A 24634-nucleotide genomic window follows, 5' to 3' on the forward strand; every position below is an offset into this window, starting at 1 on the left:
GCGTTTGGGTTGGAATCGGGCCGTTTCCGTAGCGCGGTTCGGAGGGGAGAAACGGCACGTTGAGCGCCTTGCTTGCTGGGCTGTCCGAAAGCTTTTCCAGACCCAGCTCGGTTCGTGGGATCTGCCCCGGCAGCTCTGGACCGGCGGCAGGGAATGGGAGGTGGTGGCGACAGGGAGGCGTGCCTGGGAGCAGCCGCTCTGAGCGGTGGCCTGCCTCCTCAGCGGCCTGGGCAGCCCGGGCTCCCGGGAGCAGCTGAGCTGCGTCCCGAGGTGTGTGCTTTCAGCCCCACCGCGAGGGACAGGGTGTGGGGGCGGCAGCTCTCCTTCTCGGCTTCATGCGGCGTGGCTCTGCTACCAGCAGTTTCTTTTTACTGTCGGTCATCGGCAGGTGTGTTTGTAGGGGTAGGACGTTTCCTGCTTCCAAAAACTTCCTGTATTTATTTTTATGGATGCTCCATTTTAAACCTGTTCTTGGAGGATTTAGCCCAAAACATACCCTGGCAGCTAATATACTCTGAAATTTGATAAGACATAGCATGCCATGTTGTATACTTAAAACTTACCAGGTAAAGAAGATAGGTTAAACTCCTAGACTAATTCCCAAGTTGTATAATATATGTGCTATTAACATGTTTTGGTAGGTAAGTGAAGCCAGAAATCTTCATAGAAGTATTTCCCCAAGCCTGACATGGTAACTTAAAGACTTGCTCAGTTAAGAATATTTCAGATTTTTGTTGCTTTAGAATGCAGATATATTTTGATGATACAGCTATGTCTATGTAATGGTGCAGTCCTGTTGATACTGAATTACTGGGGTAGGAACAGCTGTCTAAATTTTCAAGGTGTGTCTAAATGAATTTCCTTATTACAGTTTCCTGTGTTCCTTGGATGAAGTCTCTCAGATTTGACCCAGTGTTTAGAAAGTAGTTGCTTAAAATTTCCCGTATAACATTAGATGTTAACATGTCTCTGCTGTAATCAAATATTTTTTTGTACTGACATACTGTCATTTTGTAGCTAAATACAGCTCCATATGGTATTAGATCATATGAAATCTCTGTTGTGCATGTGGTTGGAAGAGTTAACCTATCGCTAACCTCTTTTTGCATTATCTTTAGGCACATGTTCATAATACATTGCCTTAAAAGGAATACAGTAACACACTCCAGGCAAAAGATTCTTTTAAGGTGCATTTAATATTACTTTTTTCATTAATTACTAACCAAATGTCCTTTTGCAGCCTCACAAGAAAAAGAAACCCTTCATAGAGAAGAAAAAAGCGGTAACTTTTCACTTGGTGCACAGAAGTCAGAGAGATCCACTTGCTGCTGATGATACTGCACCCCAGAGAGTTCTACTGCCTACACAGAAAGTAAATACTTGCTTTTAATGTTGAGGTTCATTCAGAAGAGAAATGCTTGAGGAAAGAGAAGTGGGTATGCAGTTGTACAATTCAAAAACATGGCCTGAGAGAAAGTACTTTTATAGTCTGCTTTATTAAAAAGGGGGTGTTGTAAGAAATTTGATAGTTGTCAGTTATGTGATGAGTTGAAGGACGGTTAACTGGCATTAGGGATACAAATGTATATAAAACCCAACAACGGCAGTTTTTCTGACCCATCCTGAAAAAGCAGGCTTTGTTAGTTAACACTGCCTATGGAAAAGTTAATGTCCTGCTCAGACACCACTGACCAGCACTCCAGATGCTTACGGTGTTCCAGTTGTCTGTATGTTAGGGTGATGAGTGAAGAGAGGACTACTAGGACTTAGAATTCAGGCGTTCTCAAAAGATGTGTTCCGTTTTTTTTTTTCTTTAAGGGACCTAAGTACTAAACATATTTATTTTTTCAATTCCAAGGGGCATGAGGAGCAAAGGCGGGAAGAGCAGCGGAAGTATGGAGTCTTCTTTGATGATGACTATGACTATTTGCAGCATCTAAAAGAAGCATCTGGTCCTTCTGAGCTTGTCCCCTCTGTGCGTGGACAGCAAAGCAGAATTGTTGTCACGAATGATGGGCACATAGAAGATGAAATTCAGCGAGTCCCAGTATGTAGTATTTTTGCTAATAATAATCTAACGCTGTTCTTTGGATTTTAGCATCCTTTAGACACATTAGCTACATTCAACAAGTGTTATCATGACTGTGGTAAGTCTCTCTATGGATGTAGGATCCTTTTGACCTGCAATCAGACTTTTCTACAAGTGAAAACAAAAGCTGAGAGGCCAAAGTGTATTCACAGAATTGTAGAACACTGGGTTGGAAGGCATCCCGAGGATCATCTGGTCCAACCTTTCTAAGTGATAGTATAGTTCAAATGAGATAGCCCAGCACCCTTTCAAGCTGAATCTTAAAACTGACCAATGTAGAGGAATCCAGTACTTACCTTGGGAGATTATTTCAATGTCTGACTGTTCTCAATGTGAAAATGTTTTCTTCTGGAATCCAATTAGCATCCCCATAGAAGTGACTTGTACCCATTACCCCTTGACTTTTTCTTGTAAGAAGGGAGTCTCCATTGTCCTGGTAGCCTGGTACTGATGAACAGTACTTTGCTAGCACAGTGTTAATACACTTTGGGTAACCATAACAAGCTTTTCTTGACAGAGATGGCTTATAAAAGCATTTGAGCAACTGTTTTACTGGTGTTGGCATTTGTTTTTAAAATGTTCAGAACTTTGGAGTGCTCTTGGAATTGTGAATATATCAGTTAGTATTACCAGTACACCATGTATTTAAGGTGGAATGCAACAGAAGGAATAGAAAAAATCTTTCAATGGCTGGCATAACTTGTGGAATTTCATGATACTCGATCAGGTTGAAATGGAAAATAAGTAACTAATTTCAACCAATGAAGTATGCTATTGCTAGTCAGTCACTTTTAATCAAGGGAGTTTGGTTTAACCAAATACTGTGGTTTTGGTCAAAACAATGCATTTCAGGTACAGTTTGGTGATATTGTATAAAATTTAAAATTACTTTACATGTTTCTATTAGTAAGCTTTTAATAAGCCTTTCAGTGAAGGGGTAATTGCAAATCTGTGCTCTCCAAAAAAAACCCCAAACCTGTCTCTGCACCTAGAGAATATTGACCTGAGAATTAGTACTGCCAACACTTTACTTAGCTTTCATTGCATAACTTTGAGAATTTGCCACCAATAAAGTAGCACTTGCCTTAATATTTAAGTAGTACTCATGGAGTTTCTTTTGCTCACATTTTTGTAAATGTTCTCAGATGAGAAACTGAGAACAAACATATTGTGATGGGTTATTTTGTTTCTTTTTCCAAGGCTCCCTCCATTAAGTTGCCTTCCTCAGTGTTTGCCACCGAGTTTGAAGAGGATGTGGGCTTGTTAAATAAAGCTGCTCCTGTTTCAGGTATCATTAAATCTCCCTTTCTGTAAGATGAGTTGCCATCTAGGTACTAGATGGTAATTATGGCTTTGATTACAGTGTCATATCAGCTTTGGTTTAGAACAGGCTCGATAGCAGAGGCAAAGAATGATCTCTAAAAGACCCACAATTGAACCTGAGACTAATAATCATAGCATTTTAGCTTTGTTTGTGGGGGCTGGAATCAGTGAGCTCTTACTGTTGTGCAGAAAATTGAAACCAATAACAGGAGAAAACTGTAGCTAGTACTATTTACTTATTACTTTGTTCAATCTAAGTCTGGAACTGGATTTTAACTCTCAAAATGTCTCTTCTAATGCTCGGTGGTGTTTGCTTACCTTTGTTAGTGTTATTTAGGTGTTATAGGCTGTAAGTATGCTTTTGTTATGCATTCAGGTTTACACTGAACATTCACTTTACAGCTATCTCAATATTTTATATCAGGAAGTAATTGTAGTTCTCTCTGTCCTGATGAAAGGATACTAAAAACACTAACTGGCAGTAGAGAAACCCTTTCTGATTTTTTGTAGTGTAGAGAATTCTAGGGTATAGTAGCTAACGTTTGCAGGTGATCTTACAGTACTTTCTCTGGGTATTATTTCTTGTGAAGTAGCCTAAATAAAAAATACTAAAATGTATCTATGGAAACTTAAAACCTCTGGGGAATGTTCTTTTCTGGATAAGAAACATTGGCAAGAGTCTGGTGCCTTGCCCTGGCTTGTATCAAATCCTCAAATACTGTTGAGGAATTTTGTGATTCTTAGGTTTAATCTTAGTGCAAATTAACAGTGTAGTTGGATTGGGTTTTATCCAAGAACATAGCTTTGTAGTGTCAGATAAACTTAATGTATTTATGGTCTGGTGTGGTTTTTTTTCACATTTACTAGGACCACGGCTAGATTTCGACCCAGATATTGTTGCAGCTCTTGATGATGATTTTGATTTTGACAATCCAGAAAATATCTTGGAAGATGATTTCGTTCTACAAGCAAATGAACCACGGAAAGGGTAGGCAGAGCGCTGTGGAACTGTTTATTATTTGTAAATAGGAACGATGCTGTTTGTTATTTCGTGTATTGTAGGAGGCAAGAATGGTTTCAGATTTCTATCTGAATACGTTGATATGCTAAAGGAAAAACATACTACATGGATGGTATCTTACAAAATCAAATTTTCATGTGTTACCCCAGAGATGGATTTTGTTTGTTACTTTGAGCTCATGGGTCCTATGTACTTGTTTACAGAAGCAACGTATGGAGTAATACAATTCTTGAACTATTTAAAATATTACCAGCTATCCCATTTAAAATACATTGCTAGGAATATTGATGAACAAGGGTTCATCAATTTTACTAACAAGGGTTTCTAGAACCTTTATGAATGCTTTATGTGATACCCCACTGCCTATTATTTGTTTAGATTTTGGTATCATCATGAGAAATGTTGGTGATACTCTTCCTGCTTTGAGATGTATTGCTGAATGTACACATAACCTCACTCTCATTGCACAGCTGTGCGATCCAGCAGTTATCAGAAATGTTTGCAGCTTTCAGGCAAAAGTAGTGTTATGCTGACTTTTGCAGCACTGTTACTGCTAAAGTTGTTTTTCTTTTACCAGTTTGAAAATAATAACTTTTCATCTTTCCCTCACAAGATTTAAATCTGTCATTATCAAAATGTTTCAGGTAAGCCAGTATTGGTCAGAGCATGTGGAAAGGTCCATGTATTACTCTAAAACTGTTTTATGCTTCTGTTCAGGGGATCATGTGCTGAGGATGAAGATGAATGGGAAGATGTGGAGGATGACAGTGATGAAGAGGGTAGTTGCAGTAATGATAAAGACTACGATTCAGAAAGTCCTTTATCAGATGATGGAGTTAATGGACAGACTAAAGAATTTCTCTTTATGCAAGAAGAAACCAGGAGTCGTTTCACAGAATATTCTATGTCATCTTCAGTAATAAGAAGGAATGAGCAGTTAACTCTCTTGGATGACAGATTTGAAAAGGTGAGGCAGCTCAAAAACATTAAATAGAGGGGGCTAAACGCTTCTTTGTCTTTTGATTCATCTCATAAGGTGGTGTCCTCTATGCCTGTGTAAATTCTTACTGCCTTTGGTAGTCAGGGTATGATTGTCTTGAGCTTAATGATGGTGACGACTGGGTTGAGTGTTTATGGGTAAGAATCAGGGAGAACTCCAACAAGGTAGATATTGTGGTGGAAGACTAGGAAGAGACAGAGAGGGAGCATGCCTAAAGGTTCCTAGGGTGTGTGGAAGGTGACTTCCTGATGCAGTTGGTGAGGGTGCCAAACAGGAAGGGTGCCCCACTTGACCACCTGTTTGCACATGGAGAAGGGCTTGTGGGTGATGTGACAGCTGGAGGTCATCTTGTACACAGCAATCACAAAATGAAAGAGTTCTTGATTGTTGAGGAAGAGAGGAATCAGCAGAACTGCCGCCTCGGACTTTCAACAGACAGACTTTGTCTTGTTTTGGAGACTGGTCAACAGTCCCTGAAGAGCCAAGTTGTCCAGGAAGACTGGACATTCTTCAAGAAGGAAGCTTTAAAGGCACAGAAGCAGGCCATCCACACATGCTGAAAGATGAGCTGCTGGGGAAGAAGGCTGACCTGAGTTATGTTTGGTTGTAACTCAGGGAAAAAAGGAAAGTTTATGGTCTTTGGAAGTGGCAGGCCACTTGGATGGACTGTAAAGGTGTGAGACTGTGGAGGGAGAAAATTAGAAGGGCCAAAGCCTAACTGGAATTTAATCTATCTTCTGCTGTTAAAAGCAACAAGAAATTCTTCTACAAGTACATTAGCAACAAAAGGAGGACTAAGAGGAATCTCTGTCCTTTGTTGGATGCAGGGGGCAATATAGTGATCAAGGATGAGGAAAAGGCTGAGGTATACAATACCTCTTTCCCCTCAGACTTTTGTAGTAGGACTAGTTGTTTGCTGTGTACTCAGCCCTCTGAGCTGGAAGATAGGGATGGGGAGCAGAATGAAGCTCCCATAATCCAAATGGTTGTGACCTGCTACATCACCTAGACCTACACACGTCTACAGGGTTATACACCCTAGGGAGCTGGTGGAAGTGCTCACCAAGCCCCTTTCCATCATTTACCAGTAGTCCAGGCTAACTGGGGAGATCCCACTTGACTGGAGATTGGCAAATGTGACCCATCTACATGAAGGACTGCAAGGAGAATCTGGGGAACTACACACCTTTCAGTCTGACCTCAGTGACAGGGAAGTTTGTGGAGCAGATCTTCTTGAGTGCCATCACACGGCACACACAGGGCAACCAGGTGATTGCCCGGTCAGCGCATCCAGAGAAGGGCAGTGAAGCTGGGGAGGGTCTGGAGAAAAGGTCTTAGAAGGAGTGACTGAGGAACTGTGGGGTTGTTTAGCTTGGAAAAAAGGAGGCTGAAAAGAGATCTACAACTACCTGAAAGGAAGTTGTAGCAAGATGGGTGTCAATCTTTTCTCTCTAATAATAAGTGATAGGGTGAGAGGAAATAGCCCCAGGTTGTACTAGGGGTGGTTTAGATTGGATTTAGAAGAAATCTTACTGAAAGAGTTCTCAGACACTGGAGGAGTAGGATCCACAGGGAGATGGTTGAATCCCTATTGCTGGAGGCATTCAAAAGACATACAGGTGTGGTGCTAAGGGATGTGGCTTAGCACCAGATTTGGTAGGGTTAGATAATGGTTGGACTTGATGATGTTTAAGGTCTTTTCCAACCAAAACAATTCTGTGGTTCTGTGTACAAGTGCCTGGTAAGGACTCACATCTTTCACCCTTTCTCACCAGTGTGCCAAGTATACATTGATGAAACGGTGTCAGAGCAGTGGAAGTATGGTGTAACTTTTGTCCTGAGCAGTGACAAGCTTCTTAATGTACAGATTGAAATAATGGCTCAGAATAAGAAACATTTTCTAGGGGCTGATTTGTATACTGTTAAAAGATAATTTGCCGACTCCCATGCTGAAAGAATAGTAAGGAAGGAAATCCTACTGCAGATGTTTTTGACAGTAGTTCAGCAAATGAGAGGGGAGAGAAAAAAGGGGCAAAGAGGAAGAAATGTCTACATTTTCTTGAGGCTATCAAGGAGTTGCACAACAATTACAGATTCTTTCTTCTTCATTTTAGTTTTTTGAACAATTTGATGAAGATGAAATTGGAGCCTTGGACAACATGGAGTTAGAAGGCTATATTAACACAGACAATACTCGGTTGCAGGAAATCTTGAATGATTACTACAAAGAGAAAGCAAAGAGGTATGTATTCCCAGAAGTACTGCTTCACATAAGCAGTTACATAATCCTGTGTTTATATTGGAAGTTTGGGTATGTTGTTTCTAGTACATGTACTCAAAGATTACGTCTCACAGTAAAAGGAGCTGTGTATGAGTATTATCCTTTTTTTTAATGTCACTGAATGTCAGTCTTAACAGACAATACAATTAAGTGAAGGCATTGTGTTGGTTTGTGCTGCGTTTGTAGAACTGTACTAAGTTCAGTGTAACACCTGTTACATTGAAAAGGGAAAGGAGGAATGCCTCACCTTTCTCCCTGTACCTTTACTTCTGTTTTTAACAGACTCTGTAACCAAGTCTGTTCTGTCCTGTTGGTATGCACTTCGGAGCACTGCAAAAATCAGTGCATATAAAGCAACCCCGTGTCAATGTGAGGTCATATTTCCATAGGATATTCTCTTTGTCTTACAGCAAGTGATATTATCCCAAAATTAAATGGCTTGATGTTCTCACATTAATCTTGTTTCTGGATTGCAAGGTAGAGTAGTATGTCCTTTGTAGTGAAAGATGACTGACTGCTCTGCACAGAGTACATAATCCCCTCTAGAGCTGCCTTGCTTACAGGCTAAAAACTCTATCCTCTTCTCCTCTTGCCTTGCAGTCACAAATTTTTTGTACCACATCTTTATGAAATGCAAATATACTTTATTTTTTTCAACTATATCTCTTGTACTATGTTGTAGTTTATTTTGGAGATACTTACTTAAGGAAACTTATTTTTGCTGCAGGTTTCATTGGGAATTTCTTTGGTTTGGGATGTTACCAAGGAGAGGATGGGTTTATGCAATTACATGTTTTTAAGAGAAGGCAAACCTTGTTTTTTTTCTTCTCTTGACTTTTTTCAGTTGTGTGAAATTGGATGCTCTTGAACCCTGTGATGGTTTAGACTCTGCTGTGAATGAAGAAAGTGAGGAAGAAAAAGAAGAAATAGTAGCTGTGGTTATTGAGGAACCAAAAGAAAAGTGGGATTGTGAGTCCATTTTGAGTAAGTATTTTTGAGTTGGTTTTTTTTGTTCCTAGGATTTCAAAGTCAATGATAGGTGATCTCAGAACTTTTCTAACAGTGCTTTAGGTAAAATGGTTTATGCTTCTGGAGCAAAAAGCAAGAGTTCCTGCTAGATAAAGCTACTGCTATTTTGTGCATAACTTAATTCCTGAGATGTAATATCTTCAAAGATTAAGTAGTAGTACCATTCACAATGAATTTACCTAATTTCAATTTGCAAGCCTTTCTTCACTGCTGTTTGTTTTTTTTCTTTGCTTGTGACCTAGGTACGTATTCAAACTTGTATAATCACCCAACTCTTATTAAGGAGCCATCAAAGGTAAAATCATTAAACTTACTCAACTAGCAACTTGAACTGGGAAAACTTGAGACAAAAGTGATTGTTTTTGCAACAGAAACCAGTTTTTAAAAGGAAGGAGCAGAAAAGGTATCTGGGGTGGTTGTTAGCGTTTGGCATACTTCACTGAAGAAAGGTTTGAGTATATTTTATTTTATTAGAAGGAAATTGACTATGTTCAACATTTCTGTAATAGCTAGGCAGAAATGTAGAGAGCAAGGAATTGCTTTCTTGCTATCTGTAATTTACCTTTGTTTAATTTGTCTCACAATCACATCTTAGGTGTTTTTTTTCTTGAAAATAGATTTCTGTTTCCCTTCTACAGTTGGAAACAATTTATAGTTCTTTGTCCTTCCAGACATTCCCCATCATTAGAGCACAGCTTGATGTTCCAGATGTGTGAGACTTTGACAGGAAACCTTTTTCTTGAAAGTTTATAAAGGTCTAGCAACCTGTGCTAGATTCTATGGTCCTGCTCTGGCAGGGAGGTTGGACTTGAAGATCTCCAGAGGTCCCTTCCAACCCCTAACATACTGTGATCCTATGAATATGAAGGGCCTACTTAAGTTTTGTTTGGTTGTTGTTGATAATACTTAAAAGGCAGAAACTTGTTCCCGGAGGCCAGATTCTGTTCACAGGTGTGTTGAATTTCTTTGGGATCAGTGTGTAGTCTTCTGAGGGAAGACAATAGTATGTTTGTTGCTGTTAAATCTGAATCTAATGGGCTTACACTGATAAGGCAGTGTGATGTGCATTTCTTGGAGGGAAAGCTAGGGACCATTACTACATGTGTGCTTTCTATTTTAGCCCAAGCCAATAAAAATTTCCCAGAAGACTGGAATTCCCTTACATGTCTTGCCTCAGAAAGGTCTGACTGCTAAGCAGATTGAACGCATGCAAATGATTAATGACAGTGACCTGCCAAGGGCATCAACACAGCCCCGTTCCAAAGATGAGAGCAAGGAGGATCGCAAAGCTAGAAAACAAGCAATAAAAGAGGAGCGAAAAGTAAGTCTCGTTTTAAACAAAACCTTGCAAAAAAACATTATCTGAATTCTGTCTTACGATATTTTTTTTGAAGCTCATTTGTTCTTCTGTCTGGAACATAATAGGAAAAGCTTGCTGGTCTCAAAGGACTTGTTATTCTTTCTTTAAAAAAAAAAATCTACTGGAAAGAAAGTTAACCTTATAACTTTTGTCATCTTAATTTCCTGTATGGAAATTTTGGTGTGTCCACTATTACGTGCATAGCTTTGGAAGGAGCTTTACTTTTAACTTATTATCTAGGTTAGCAAAGAAAACAATTGTGATGTTTCAGATCATACAGAGTGAAAAGTCTCTGAAAGAAATGTGGAGAATCTAATTGGCCACAATGATACATTGGCTGCTTTATTTAGGAACAGAAACTGCCAGCATATTAGAAGCTTCAGCTAATTAAAGACAATTTTGTTGGCACATATTAGTTTGACTACTAATAATTAGTGCCATAAATAATAACAATGTTCAAATTGCTGCTGTTTTCATGATCTGGAACTGCTAATTAGTTTAGTTTTTGCACATTTTGTACATTTGGTGAATTTGTTATTATTTGTACATAACAGGAACGCAGAATGGAGAAGGCGGCCAACAAGCTAGCCTTCAAATTGGAGAAAACAAGGCAAGAAAAGGAGTTGCTCAATCTGAAACAAAATGTTCAAGGACTGAAGTTGTCTTGATGAAACTGAGGAACCTACTCTGGAGACATCCCTAAGTTTGCATTTGTATTGAGAAGGGAGCTGAGAATTCAGTTTTGGCAGTTATGCACAAAGGGGTTTATTCAGATATCGCTGTAACAAGAATCAGAAACATGTCATTCTTTCTGAAAGGAAGTTCTACATAACACGATGTATTGATGATGTCTGTTCTGTCAAAAGTGACATGAAAACTATTGCAAAGTGTAATTGCAGCAAAAATACGTTAAAGTTATAGAAAATATTTTCCTTACAAGCTATTACTGAACAAAGGGGGTTTTTTAATATATATATATATATATACGTTGAATGTGTTCAAGAAATAAGCAGAATCCTACAGATCTGGTTAGATCCTTCTATTAAATTACTTTGGTTCACCAAGCAATGTGTCCATATATGTCTTATCTCCCTTATACTAGTGATTAAATACAGTGCCTTGATATAGCACAGTCTTGTAAGTCAAAGAGTTTTCAACCACTCCTTAGCTCTTTAGTGGCTTCATTATTTATTGTTTGGGTACTATTGCAAAAGATGTAAAATAACCTTTTGTAAACTGAGGTGTCTGAAAAACTCTTGAGTAGGTACACATCCCTGTTACCTGACCCGAGTTTAAGTTTCATAGCAAATAAAATCTGTCACAAGAGTTACAGGTGCTGCAGTGGATGACCCTTACTGTTGCTGCTGAAATCAGCTTTGCTGAAAGTACTCAGCCTGAGCAGTATGGCAGGCAAGCAGCAGATACTTAGAAAAATACTGTGTGTTGCAGACAGCCACTGTCTTGATTTCCTTGAAATATTCTTCAGGTTTTGCATTCGGTTTGGTTTCATTGCAATGCAAATTTATGCTTCGTGACAGTTGTTGCAAAGACTTCCTGAAGATGAGAAGAGGTCCGGTATCTTTAGGCTTGCTGTGATCTTAAGTACTGTGCAGTGATTGGTATCCATGCATGTGAACAAAATAAGTTTTTTCTGAATCCTTGTATATTCACAAGAAAACCTCAGCTTTAGGGCTGTAGACTGAGCAATCTTCTGCCTTTGGATGAAAAGTTAACTATTTTACTGTTAAGGAACACAGTAACAAGCATATCAGTAGAGTGGCTTTACTACCACTACTACACTGTGGTAGAGCCAGAGAACAAAAGCTGTGAAAGGGAAGGGATGGATGAAGTTAAAGAACAGCAGGGCTGCTGGAACCGCTTTTGGCTTGCTCGATGCAGCTTGCTAGATGCTAGAGCACATCCTCTCTTGGTTTTGTGGCTGTCAAATGCTTGGTGTGGATGCCTGAAAATGTTCCTTGCCCACTCCAGCAGGTCTGGAGTGAGGAGGAAGACAATCAAAAAAGAGAGAAAGCTTTAACTAGTCCAATGAGTCTGCCCTAAAAAAAAAAAAAAGGGCAGGTATTCTTTGAATGCAGCGGGCTTTGGACAGAGTGGAGAGCTGGGCAAAGAGGAACCTAATGAGGTTCAACAAGGATAAGTGCAGAGTCCCGCAGTTGGGAAGGAATAATAAACTGCACCAGTACAGGTTAGGAGGTGATCTGCTGGAGAGCAGCCCTGTGGAGAAGGACCTGAGAGTCCTGGTGGACAAGTTTGCCATGGGACAGTAATGTGCCCTTGTGGCCAAGAGGGCCAATGGGATCCTGGGGTGTATTACAAAGAGTGTGTCTAGCAGATTGAGGAAGGTTCCCCTCCCCCACTACTCTGTCCTGGTGAGGCCCTACCTGGAGTATTGCATCCAATCCTGGGCTCCCCAGTTCAAGAGGGACAGGGATCTACTTGAGAGAGTCCAACAGAGGGCTACAAGGATGATTAAGGGACTGGAGCATGTGCCCCATGAGGAGAGGCTGAGAGACCTAGGGCTGTTTAGTCTGGAGAAGAGAAGACTGAGAGGGGATCTAACAAACACTTATAAATATCTGAGGGCTGGGTGTCAAGAGGGAGAGGACAAGATCTTCTCAGTTGCGCCCTGTGATAGAACAAGGGGCAATGGATATAAACTACAGCACAGGAAGTTCCACCTCAATATGAGGAGGAACTTCTTCACTGTGAGGATCTGGAGTACTGGAGCAGGCTCCCCAGAGAGGTTGTGGAGTCTCCTTCTCTGGAGACTTTCCAGACCCACCTGGAGGCATTCCTGTGCGACCTGTGCTAGATTATATGGTCCTGCTCTGGCAGGGGGGTCGGACTCGATCTCTGGAGGTCCCTTCCAACCCCTAGCTCCCTGTGATTCTGTGAATACCATACAACAGGTATCACGGGGTGAGGATGGAAACAGGAGTTTTCTCATGTTTGTCACCCACAATATTATAAATGTATTAAGAATACCTTAAATATTTCTTAAATAATTTTGTGAATACAAGATTGAGACAAGCTGTTGGAAGGAGTGGTGAGGCCTTTTAATGTACTGAAGCGATTCAAAGTACTTGTTTGTATTGGATGAAGCCTTTTATAATATATCTTAAGTAACATGGGTTTAGAAAATGCAATAAACAGGCATTTCCATCCACAAGGATCTTGGTCACTGCTCAGAAAACTGAAATGTCAGCACAGTATTCACATCTAGATTAAGACTTTTGTTTTCCAAAATTGTTCCAGTCTGTGTTAACCAAATCTGTAGAAATCATTTGTAAGATTAGAACAAGTTTCAGGGTTTGCATTTGGCTGATCTCTGTACTAGTTTTCGTAGGTTTCAGAGGCTGAAGCAGGGGCTGCCTGTGTCATAATAGTTAATTACATCATTACTGCTGCATGGCAACTTGAGTGGTCAGCTTTAGAGGTAATGAAGGCTGGCCACCTAGTACTCAAGACTCATAACAGCCATGCAAGAGAGGAAATTTGAGAATCCATTCTATTGAGATGAGTCACCTACCAGGAAAGGAGTTAAATGGAACAAGTGAGCAACAGATGCTGTTCAGTGGTTTGGATGGAATGAGATTTTGTGATTCACTGAAAAGGAAAATACTTTACTAAAGAGTGCACATATTCTTTACTAGTCCTTAACCCACTATTGCATGTGTCTAAAGTAATTTGTGGCAAATTGTCCTCTTTCCTGAATTCTCATTGCTAATTTGGTGATACTGTGCTTGTACAAAAATCTTTTTTTTTTTTTTTTAAAAAAAAAAAGGCAAAAAGCTGCTATCAGTCAAAACTTGGAAGAGGTAGAAACAGAATAAAAGGGATGGTGGAGGCTAAGGAAGATATTTGGAAGGAAGAGTATAGTCCAGACTAAGCACAGACACACAGAAAGATGTGTGGGAGCAAAAGAGCTTTAAATAGAATAATGATTATAGAATTGCTTTGGTCCTCTACACTTGTAATCAGTGAAACGCTGTAGTAACCTTAGCTCTGTGTTCTGGAAAGTGGTAAAATCTGAAGGAAAAGGTAAGAAACAAAAGCAGTCACACATCTGCTTCTGCTCCATCGAGTCAAGGATTTCTTTTGTTTGTTACAGGAGCACATAAGTGAGAAGTCTTTCCCTCTCTAGGTTACAAGTCTCATAAAAAAGGTTCAAGTTTTCCTAAAAGTTGTTTTTGTTCATTACAAGTAACATCCCTGCTTTGGAATGATAATACAGGACTGCTGTTGGAGTCAGGAGGGCTTAGAACTACTTCTCATGTAATTTAACATCTATTTTTCAAAAACATTACTGATTTTAAAACTCAAAAAATCCCCACAAATTTTACATTTACGAAGTAAGATCATCTTAGAATGCTGCTTGGCATACCATGGAAATGTTCTGTCTTGAGAACGATGATGTCACACTTATTGTGACACTTGCTACTTTCTGGAGTAGCTGTGGTTTACCCTGAGCCATTACTGTGCTCCCAATTCCTTACACATTAAATGGAATAAAACCAGCTGCAGATCACCTGCTCTTGCTTCCCAGCCCCACCTTGCCCAGCTGTGATGTCATGAAAGCACCTGAGCTGTCGTGTGGAAAACAGAACTGTCCATCAGAGCAAAAGAGAGCTTATGCCTCATAAGAACAAGATAAAGAAGGTAGTTCTGCACAAGGGAGATCTGGCACAAGACTGTAGGTGTCCCCTTCAGACAATGAGGAAGAGCTCAGGCCAGATGCTTACTCTGTTGTAGTCCAGCTGTCCTGTACAATGTAACTGAGACTTGGTGTGGTTTTGAATTTTACACAGCTGCCCAAAGTCAGGATCTGGTTCCTTGTACGACCTGTGGAAGACATTTTGCACAAGCTGTTCTGGTAAAACACAATTTTTTTTTTTTTATTTTTTTTTTTTGTTAAGTGGGAATGTCAATGTGTTTAGCTGAAAGAGGTAGTGAGCAGTGGGGAAGGTGGCTGCTGGTAGAGAAATGAACACATTGATTGAATTGCTGGTTTCACTAGTGAACTTGATCAGAAAATTAATGAATGTGGACAGAAATTTTGTCACTTAATCTGAAGTCTTGCACCATTTTAATTTACCTGCATGTTGAAACCCAGATGTTTACTATATATTGCATTTAAAAATAATGTATCACTTGGTGAGACGTAAATTACTAAGTTGAAGCTTCCTTTGTGTTCCAGGTTTCTAGGCAGAATTTGTTCTTTCAGACTTCCTGGGAAAAAACAGACTTATAAACCATCTGATAAGTAGTCCCTTTGATAGCATAATGCAGGCACCAGGCTCTATTCCAAAGCCTACTGAAGTGAATGAAAAGATTCCCCCTGACCTCCCTGATCTCTGGATTACAAACTAAATGAGTGTCTGCACGGTTTGCCTGGCACAACCCAGCTGTGGGGTTTTCTATGAGGCAGGGGGCTCTGCACGTACCCTTCCCCTCCTCAGTTTGCACTACTGATTCAGTGGCTCTGTGGCAGATCAGTTCAGCCCTGAGACAGAACTAAAAACCAATTTAGAGGGGGGGGAAAAAAAGGTCAAGAAAAATACACTGTAAACTGAATGACTATGAATGCTGAGACAAAGGTGGAATTACCTTGTGTTGATAGTTCCACGTTTGATATCTCAGATCAGATACATGATGGTTTAATCTAGCAAAATAACATGAAAAGACAGTTCTGTATGATTTGAGGAATGATGGAAGTTTCTTGTCACTATGACTAGCCTGAGATACAGGTCCCGTAATGCCTCTCGTGTCCTGATGAGGCAGAACTGATATGCTCCTCGATGAGGAAGACACAGGTATCTGCTGCCTTCTTGGTCTTGTAGAGAAGCTCTCTCAAGCTGACTGTCAAAAACGTCTAGAAACAGAAGATAAGGGCCTGAAGCACATAAGTAGAAAGGTTCAAAGGGACATGGGTGTCTAGAAACGCGTGTTGTAGTAGAATGAGATGGGTTTTAGTGCAGCTGAGCTGTAAGCAAAATGCCAGGCTCAGGCAGCTGCTTAACTCCTATGGGAAGAGCAGATGGCATAGAAAAATTAATGGGAAGATCAAGAATAACAACTGAAAACTGGAAAGGGAGAGCACACAAGGGAAGACAGGACAGGGATCTTTAATTCAGCAGCTGCAGATGGGCTCAGATAGGTGCTATCCACAGGAAGAGGGACACCGTTTGGTCTTTTCTGCCACAGTGTTCCTCACAAAGTGGATTGCCCATCCTGTTGTGGACGAGTCAGGTTGATGCTAAAATCTGAGACTTCTGAACCTTAAAACCTCCTCTGTTTGTGAGGTGTGGCTCTTCCACAAATTTGTTGCTGAATATCTACCTAAAATTTCCCTGTGCTTCCAGCAGCAGGTGTTATCCCTAGTTTTCCTTCAGGTTACCTGTGCTGATAAGCAGCTGCTCCCTTTCAGCCTGGGTCAGGCTCTTTTTCAGTGGTGTTGATGAGATGGACAGCGCTGCCATTTGTCAGGGGAGCCCGCGGTCTGCGATGAATTTCTAAACTCAAAGAACTACCAATGTAAATATCACCCCCTTAAACAGGATCAGTCTGTTCCTTAAACAAGAAAGAAAAACAGTTCTGATGGTGGTGAGGGAGTCCAGCAGGACTGTTCCTGATCACAAACCCAGTATGTTCTTCTCTACAAGTCATTACTTGTGCTGGCCTCCAGCATGTCCTTGAGCACAACAAACTGGAAATGGCTTCTATTTCTTATTTGTGTCAAACTGCAGCTGTACTTGGACAGCTCTCTAAAGTTTTGTGTGCTTCAGGATTTAAACTGAATTCAAAATAAATACTGCTTCAGCTCCCTGCTCCTGAATCAAAGTAGTTTTAAAGGCTGATGCATCATCAACAAAGCATGACTTCAAACCATAAGCAACTCCTTTTCTTTGTATTTCAGCTGAGGCATGATCCAATATGCAGGAAAGTCTTTAACAAGAAGCGCAAACCCTTCAACTCTTTGAAACAGAGACTGCAGGGAACAGAAATCACCACTGTGAAGACAAAGCCTTCACAAAAGGTGTAGTTAAAATTGAAGTGTTTGTTATCTCCATATGAAGCCTTTCATTCACTAATGTTATTGTTTCCTCTGAGGACAAATCCTGGATGTTGCGGATGAGTCTCACATATGTGCTTGACTTGCTGCCAAATTCTTTCCTCCCCCTCCCTGTGCTGTTAGCGTTTGAGAGTATTTCGTCCATTCAGAGCCAAACCAGTAGGTGTCATGACTACTCTGGAACTAGAGTGTCTTTGCTTGTCTAGGAAATGTTCATGAACGTATTTTCAAGACTGTGAGAGTTTTCTGGTGGTTTCACCTTCACTTAAACCTGAAAGAGAGTGGGATTTGAGATGGTTGGTGCATGTGTGCCTCAGGGTGAATGTGAGAGCTGTCAGTAGCCCCAAATCTTGTACACATGAAGCTATGGAGATTCACTGCTCTTGAACTCAAGGGTTTAAAAATGTCTTTAACCTGAATTTATTTACAGAGCTGCAGGGCAAGAAGCTTAAGGTCTTACTGAAACAAGTTTTTTTCATGCACTGTTGGGGAGGAGGGGAATACGCAGGGACATGCATGTGTGTAATTTTACCCAGAGGTGCCCAAACCACTGCTGATTTGGTATCCATGCAGTCTGCCATTGTAAAACATCCTTTAAAATCAGTCGTGGAAAGAAACAGAAGTGCACAAAGGTTTGAAGCAAGGAAAATCTGACAAGTGAAGAAGAAGAGAAGGCATTACTCAGTGTCTTTTCTATTCCATTTTAAGCACCCTTTGGTCTGCCATGACCAGAGTGTTTTGTTGGAGGGCATTGTTCTTTTATCCATATTCTGGTGCTGTCAATTGACAGCAAAGGGCTAAATCCTGTGCCTTTCAGAAAAAGAACAAATTTCTTTTGTTTGTAACTTTTTTTTCTTTCCCTCAGAAAGGCAGAACTTGCACTGGAAGATATTTTTCTGTCCCTCGCAAGGAGAAAATGTGGCTTGTGTCTCCCTTTATTTCCATTACAGAAACAGCCGGGGAAGAAATCTAACTGGAGGCAGCACCACGAGGATTTTATTAATGCTATTCGGTCAGCCAGGCAGGCCACAAAAGCTCTGAAGGAGGGCCGCCCTCTTCCGCCTCCTCCCCCACCAAGCATCAATGCAGGTTTGTGCTTTCTATCTTATTACTATTCTTGTACTAATCTTTGGTAAAGCAGTGACCTCTTATTATCAATAGCTGGGCTTCAGCTTTGGGCTTCCTGGCACAACACAACATGAACATTAATTCCCTCCCTACTCTTTAATTTTTACCTGGGTTTCTTGGCTTCAATTGAGCAGGAGTGCAGTGCAGAGGTGGCAAGGAGGAAGAGAAATGTAACTGCACTTTCTAAGTTCAAAGGCAGCAAGTTTGGTATCTGATATTAGATAATGCTTGGGAAGGAGAGTCAGGCTGCCTTTGTTCTAGCACAGGCTCTACCACAGTCTAACAGGGTGAAATACATCCCCTCACTCTTCAAAACAACTATGGTGTGCCTGGGCTTACCCACTCCCATATGATGGCTTTTCCACTGTCCCCTTCCCCACCCAACTGTGCAGATAGAGGAAGTAATTTAGAAAAGATGGGACTGGTTTACAACTAACAGCAGGTGTGGTCTCTGCACAAAGCTCACTGTTTTAGAAGTTACAGACCGAAAGAGATGCACATACAGCAAATTTTTCTCACGATATGTGATTTATAAAACATGGGAAAGGGTCTCAGTGGAGTCTTGCCTGCATTAGGAAGGTGAAGGGTGGGAGAGGGAAGTGAGAGCTCTCTGGGCTTACTTCCAGAGCAGGAATTCTTGACTGATAGCAAAACCAGCTGCTGTGATTTCAGCCTTTCTCCTCTTCTAGATGGCAGCAATGCAGTACAAGCAGCAGGACACATCTTCCTTCCTTGATTGGGGTCAGGCTCCTCTCTGAATTTCCACTGCTGAATTCTTTAATGACTTTGTTATTTCTTGTCTGTCTCTACTGACTCTAAGATCAGACCCCTCCCTTTCCTTCTCTCTCTTGGAGGAAATCAATTTGTGCAAGAACAACAGTAGTTATCGAGAAACGAATTTGAGAACTGCTTTTTAGGAAAGACAAATTGCTGAGGGGCCTGCTGAGGATGTATATCCTTACTACAGGAATGGAGAGAAATTACATGGGTTGGGGGAAGGAAAGAGAGGTATTCCCTCTCTTCCTCCTCCAAATAGAACCCAAAGCTCCCCATTCTCCCCTGAAGTGTCAGGTCCCCCTGCCAAGCCAAGTATCTGTCTCATCTTCCCCTCCCCTGTGTTTGGAAACATTTTGTCCACACTGCTCTCTGGAGCTGGCTTTTGATGGCTGCTTGGGCTACCTTTTTCTGGCTGTTACTGAAAGAAACAATTTTTAAAACTGGCATATCTGTAATATTGGGATAAGAACTCTTGGGCGTCTTTTGTAAAAGGCCCTGGGCAGGGTGGAGGGCCCTGAGAATGGCAAGGGCACTGTGTGGGCTGAATGTGATTACCTTAACCCCACACACCGACTGTTCACTGAAACAAGTAGGACTGCACCAGTAATAACCCTCACTGAATAGTATTAGAGGAATGAGGGCTGTAATACTGTCAGAAATGACTCTAGGAGGCACTGCTGTATGTTATTCACAATGCTGCTTCACACCCAGAAACCTGGCTCTTGGATGTGTCAAGTATCTTCAGCAGCGTTTCACCAGATAGAAATCCTAATGGCCAGTCTTCTAAAGTGGTCTGAAAATCATTGGCTTTGACTGCTCGAGGAATTTTAACTAACGCTTTTTTCTGCAGATTTGGTACTTGTGACGTTGAGGGTGGGAATAAGCAAAGATAATAAAATCTGATTTTATTAATCCCTAGGGCTTTATTTCTGAAAGCAATTACTGTTTGCTGGGTTAATACTGTAGCCATGTATTTTAGGATTTCTAGAGGAGATTTATGTAGTCCTCCTAAGTTTGTACTCCGGCAGCCAATGGGAGCTCACCATGGTCACCTGCTGATGGAGCCAGGTTTTGAACTGCTCTTGAGTGCTCCAGGAAAGCAGGGCAATTCTTCTCCTGTAGCGTACGCACTGTGACACAAGTTGTTCCTTTCTTATGGTCAGACTATATTCAGTGTCCGCACTGCTCACGGAGATTTAATGAGGCTGCAGCACAGAGGCATGTGAAGTTTTGTGAAGAGCAAGCTGCCCGCCGTGCCTTTGCTGCAAAGGCCACCAGACAGGCTTCGGTAAGCAAACACAGCCACACCTGTCTTGTCCCGGAGGTGGATTTGCCAGATTGTTGTAAAGACCTATATTAATAGAAAATTAAGAATCCAGGGAAGGGAGTAACCTCTTAAGACAAGATACACGCTGAATATCAGATAGGAGTTCTCTGAAAGTGGAGCCCTTTGCCAGCTATAACACGTGACAGAATGTGATTGTGTCAAAAAACCAGTTTCGTTAGACCCTTCTGCAGCTGGATTCCAGGGTAACAGCTGTAGGGAAGCAGAAACCTGGCAGATCTTACAATACGTAAAGAAAGCTGTTCTTGTTCATTGGAGGTCCCTGCTGTAGGCAGACTTGGTGTTTCCTGCAAATGTATAGCTGATTTAGTCTGACTGCTAGACACAAAGCCAAAGAGCTAAGCCCCTTTGGGGGAATCAAAAAAGTGGATTTTTAACTTCTTTTTAAAGGTGTTTGAAATTCCAATTACTCTTTTACCTAGCTGGAGAGGAAAAATGTCTTCCAAGGGTGTGTGTGGGTTGCACTTCTTTCCTGTTTCTCCCTAGTACTGCTTCAACAGTGATTTGGAGAGTTTTCATTGGGCTTTGTAAGCTCCTTGCTGGAGTCAGGTGTGGATTGTGCATCTTCTTTTACCAGAACAAGCAGCCAGTGACTCAGAGAAAACCTCCAATCATAACAACTGCTGCAGTAATGCTTCAGAGGAGAGAACAATGTGGCAGTACAGATGATCCCTGGCCAAGTAAGGAGTTCATTTTATGTTTTTTTTTGAAACAAACTCAGACGTATTTGAAATGAAGGGTGCTAGTTTTAAAGCAAATCTTAGTCTTTAGAATACAGTTTTCTGATAGAAAATTTTGAGTTTAATATTCTTTTTTTTTAACAAGTCCCAGGCATGACATGAAATCCTAAATTCAATTATGTAGAACACTTGTTAGACAGAAGGCTCAAAAATTTTCACATGGATGTAATTGATATTGAATGGCTTTCCAAGTCATTACCCTGAATGTTTTTGTGTTATAAACCCACAAGGTTTTTATGTGACTCCTCAGGAAGGACTTCTTAGCTCTTTCTATATAGTACTAGAGCATGCAGTCTGGATGTGAGATTCTTTCTGTCTGATAAAGAACGCTATTATCTTTAATCCTAGCTTTTAAGATTTATTCCATGGTTTTTACCTTTTCTTAAGTCTATTTAGATGAAGCAGCAAGCTTTATATATTGTTTATTCCATATGACTTTCACCCTGTTGATTCAACCTTAATATTATCACCACCACATTCCCTTCAACAGTTCCCTCTAAGAAGGATTCTATGTAATAGGTTCGCTATCACCCATTGCTGCGGGTGATGACTACATCACCCCTGCTTAATTTATGTTTAGAAGATGTTTTACAAGGTTATTTTAATGGTTATTTGTAGTGTAACCTGTGAATGATAATACTTAATGTTCTTTGTATCTGTCTTTGATTCCTACATTTCTGGGGTTTACATTGAATTTATGTAGGTTAAATTTTTTATCACCCCCAGGAACACTGCCGAATAACAGAAAATCTATTGTAAAAAAATCTTGAGGAGAGTCTGGGTAAGAATTTTTTTTTTTTTTATTTCAACATTATAATTTATCTATGTATACAATATCCTATTGCAATGTTTGCAGTATGAACTTCTTTGTATTACCTGAAGCAACCAATTGCACTGCAAACTTTTGCAGAGTTCATGTCCCCCAATATAAGCTGCTGAACATACTCATTTTGGTCTTAAACATTCTTTGCTCCATGTCAAGTAGCCAGTGGGAGTGGTGTGCCAAACCTATCTATAGAACTTGTGTTCTCATTATGAGCTTCCACTGTCCAAGTGAGGAAGATGCCAGCATCCATTTCAATAATCACTGAGTCAGGATGCTGATGTGGAGGTTCTTCTTTCTCCTCAATGTTTACTTTCCCAGACCATGAAGTTTGGTGCTTCTGTGCTTCAGATTGTGCAGTCAGTGTTGTTCCCTTCTTGGGCCATGTAAAGCCATGTTAGAACAGCAGAAATGCCTTCCAGCCCCTGCGTAGGGTGTTTGTGGTGCTGTTGTGCAAGGGGAGGACTCAGATTATGAGTATCTTGCACCCCCGTATGATGCTTACAACTACAGATCATGAGGTCCTGGCAGTGAACATGGTCAAGACAGATCCTCTGTAGCTGGCAAGGTGTTTTGAGCCTGAGAGATGACATTGTACCAGAGCTTAGAGCATGGGATGAACAGTAAAATGCACAAAATAGTCTGTTGCAGAGACTCACTTTCAAAGTCTTTGCAGGGTCCTTCTATGTGCAGATTACTTGCGACTGTTAAGTGTAGTAACTTTTATGCAGGGTCTTGCACACAACCAAGAGATTTATTGATGCCGTTCCCAAGGTTTAGCCATGAACTATGAAACTCAGGGCTTACAGCCTTGGGGAGGAGACACTTCTTTCCCTAGGGACATGAATTTGTCCAGGTATCACCAGGATTGCAGTTGCAGCCAGTTTACAGAGGCCTGGGACAGACAGTGCCTCCAGCAGGACCCCAAGGACAGACATCCATGCTACCATCCAAAATGTAGGACAGTCTTGTATGCCCCTCAGAATTGTGGAAGCAACTGGCCTGGGTGAGCTTTTAGGTGTTGGGCTGTTGGCAACTGCTACTGCATTTTCTGTAAAAGCTAAGCTTTGCTACGGCCTTTACACAGCACTTTAGGCTAGTGACGGTTTCAGTGCTATGCAAGAGTGCTTTTTAGTTGAGAAAGCAGCTTTGAGTGATGCAAATAAATGTTCTCATCCTTACCGTGCCTGGAAATGGTTTCCAGGATGAGCTGCTCTATCACCTTGCCAGGGAGCAAGGTTTAATCTTCTTAGATCAAATGGAGTAACATAAAAAAAGCTGTTTCTATACCAATAAGAAGCATATGGCTTGTTGCTGCTTTCAGATCACAAATGCATGACAGAAGATAGAGTGGCTGGTTGGCAAAGATGTGTTCAAGTTTTCTTCTGATGCATTATGGAAGACCTTAATTAAGCAACACAATTTTCCAGCACATCTTTCACCTGAGAGCTACAGCTACCATATTCAATAAAATAAGCAAACTGAAATTCACTCTTGTTTTGTTTTGCTTTGTTCCCCTAGGCTAGCAAGTTTATGATGCTGTCCCTTCTAAAGCTGTGAGATTATTTATATCGGTTGCCAAAATGTAATTAAATGATTGCCTGTGAGGGGATGGATAGTACCAGTGATTCATTCGATGGTTTGAACAAAATGTAGGAAGATCCAGTATCATGTCTTTCTTTTTCCCCTCCCCTAATACTTAGCTTTGATGTATTGAACAAGATAAATGAACGTTTGGGATTTTCATTTATATATTTAATAGAATCTTCCAGTAAACAATAAATGATAAATGACAGTGACTGGTAAGAGATAAATGGCCACGTGTGCTGTGTATCAGCCTCAAAGCACTTCAATCTCTTTCTCACATTAAAAACTTCAGTTGCTTCTATAAATGGTTTGATAAGGCAGGTACCCAATAGTGATGCCCAATGACAGGACAAGGGGCAACAGGTTGAAGTTGAGGCACAGCAAGTTCCATGGAAACATGAGGAAAATTTTTTTCACTGTGAAGGTGATGGAGCACTGGAACAAGCTGCCCCAGAGTGGCTGTGGAGTCTCCATCTCTGGAGATACTCAAAGCCTGCCTGGATGTGTTTCAGTGTGATCTGGTATAGGTGATCCTGCTCTGGCAGGGGGGTTAGACTAGATGACATAGTTTTGGCCACCTGATCTATCCACCAGCGTTGGATCACCTTGCATAAACTTCCAGTGTTGCAGCATGTTGGGGTTTTTCAGTGTAACAATTTCCAAGAATGCCTTCAATTAAAATCCATAAGGAATTGTCTTGAAAGATGAAAAGCAGTCGAACACAGCAATAACAAATACCAGACTTTACAGAGTTTAATTAAACTCAGGCTTTAGCTAATAGTGATGTGATAAATGCAGAAAAGAAGACACTGAAGCAAGTGTAATCCTACAGCTAGACTCCCAGAAATAGTAGGCATGAAATTAGCTCAAATGTTATTAAAGCAGAGCTGCTGAGCCTTTTTCCAGTCCAGGAAGCAGGGGGCAGGGGGGGGGGTGGGGGGGAACCCAAACCAGCCTGTGCATTATTATCACAGTTGCTTGCTTTTACAACCAAATAAATAAATCCTCCAAAGTTAGAGAAGTTTCATTCTATTTGTT

The 24634-nt window shown here is 40.9% G+C and overlaps 2 protein-coding genes across 2 annotated transcripts; both read left to right on the forward strand.

Annotated features, from left to right (window-relative positions):
* The first annotated feature begins 335 nt into the window (after nucleotides 1-335).
* Nucleotides 336-11056, forward strand: LTV1 (LTV1 ribosome biogenesis factor). Its single transcript, XM_054393769.1, has 11 exons — nucleotides 336-392; nucleotides 1241-1372; nucleotides 1859-2047; nucleotides 3290-3377; nucleotides 4280-4400; nucleotides 5151-5400; nucleotides 7548-7675; nucleotides 8559-8698; nucleotides 8986-9038; nucleotides 9864-10064; nucleotides 10658-11056. Exons 1-11 carry the CDS (start codon nucleotides 336-338, stop codon nucleotides 10769-10771), a joined length of 1473 nt encoding a protein of 490 aa, XP_054249744.1. The 3' UTR covers nucleotides 10772-11056.
* A 2584-nt stretch (nucleotides 11057-13640) lies between these two features.
* Nucleotides 13641-23535, forward strand: ZC2HC1B (zinc finger C2HC-type containing 1B). Its single transcript, XM_054393780.1, has 7 exons — nucleotides 13641-13677; nucleotides 14933-14997; nucleotides 17041-17160; nucleotides 18147-18285; nucleotides 20265-20389; nucleotides 21024-21126; nucleotides 23531-23535. Exons 1-7 carry the CDS (start codon nucleotides 13641-13643, stop codon nucleotides 23533-23535), a joined length of 594 nt encoding a protein of 197 aa, XP_054249755.1.
* Nucleotides 23536-24634: the final 1099 nt, after the last annotated feature.

The sequence above is a fragment of the Indicator indicator genome, chromosome 2 (genome assembly GCF_027791375.1).
Source record: "Indicator indicator isolate 239-I01 chromosome 2, UM_Iind_1.1, whole genome shotgun sequence".
Classification (NCBI taxonomy): Eukaryota; Metazoa; Chordata; class Aves; order Piciformes; family Indicatoridae; genus Indicator; species Indicator indicator.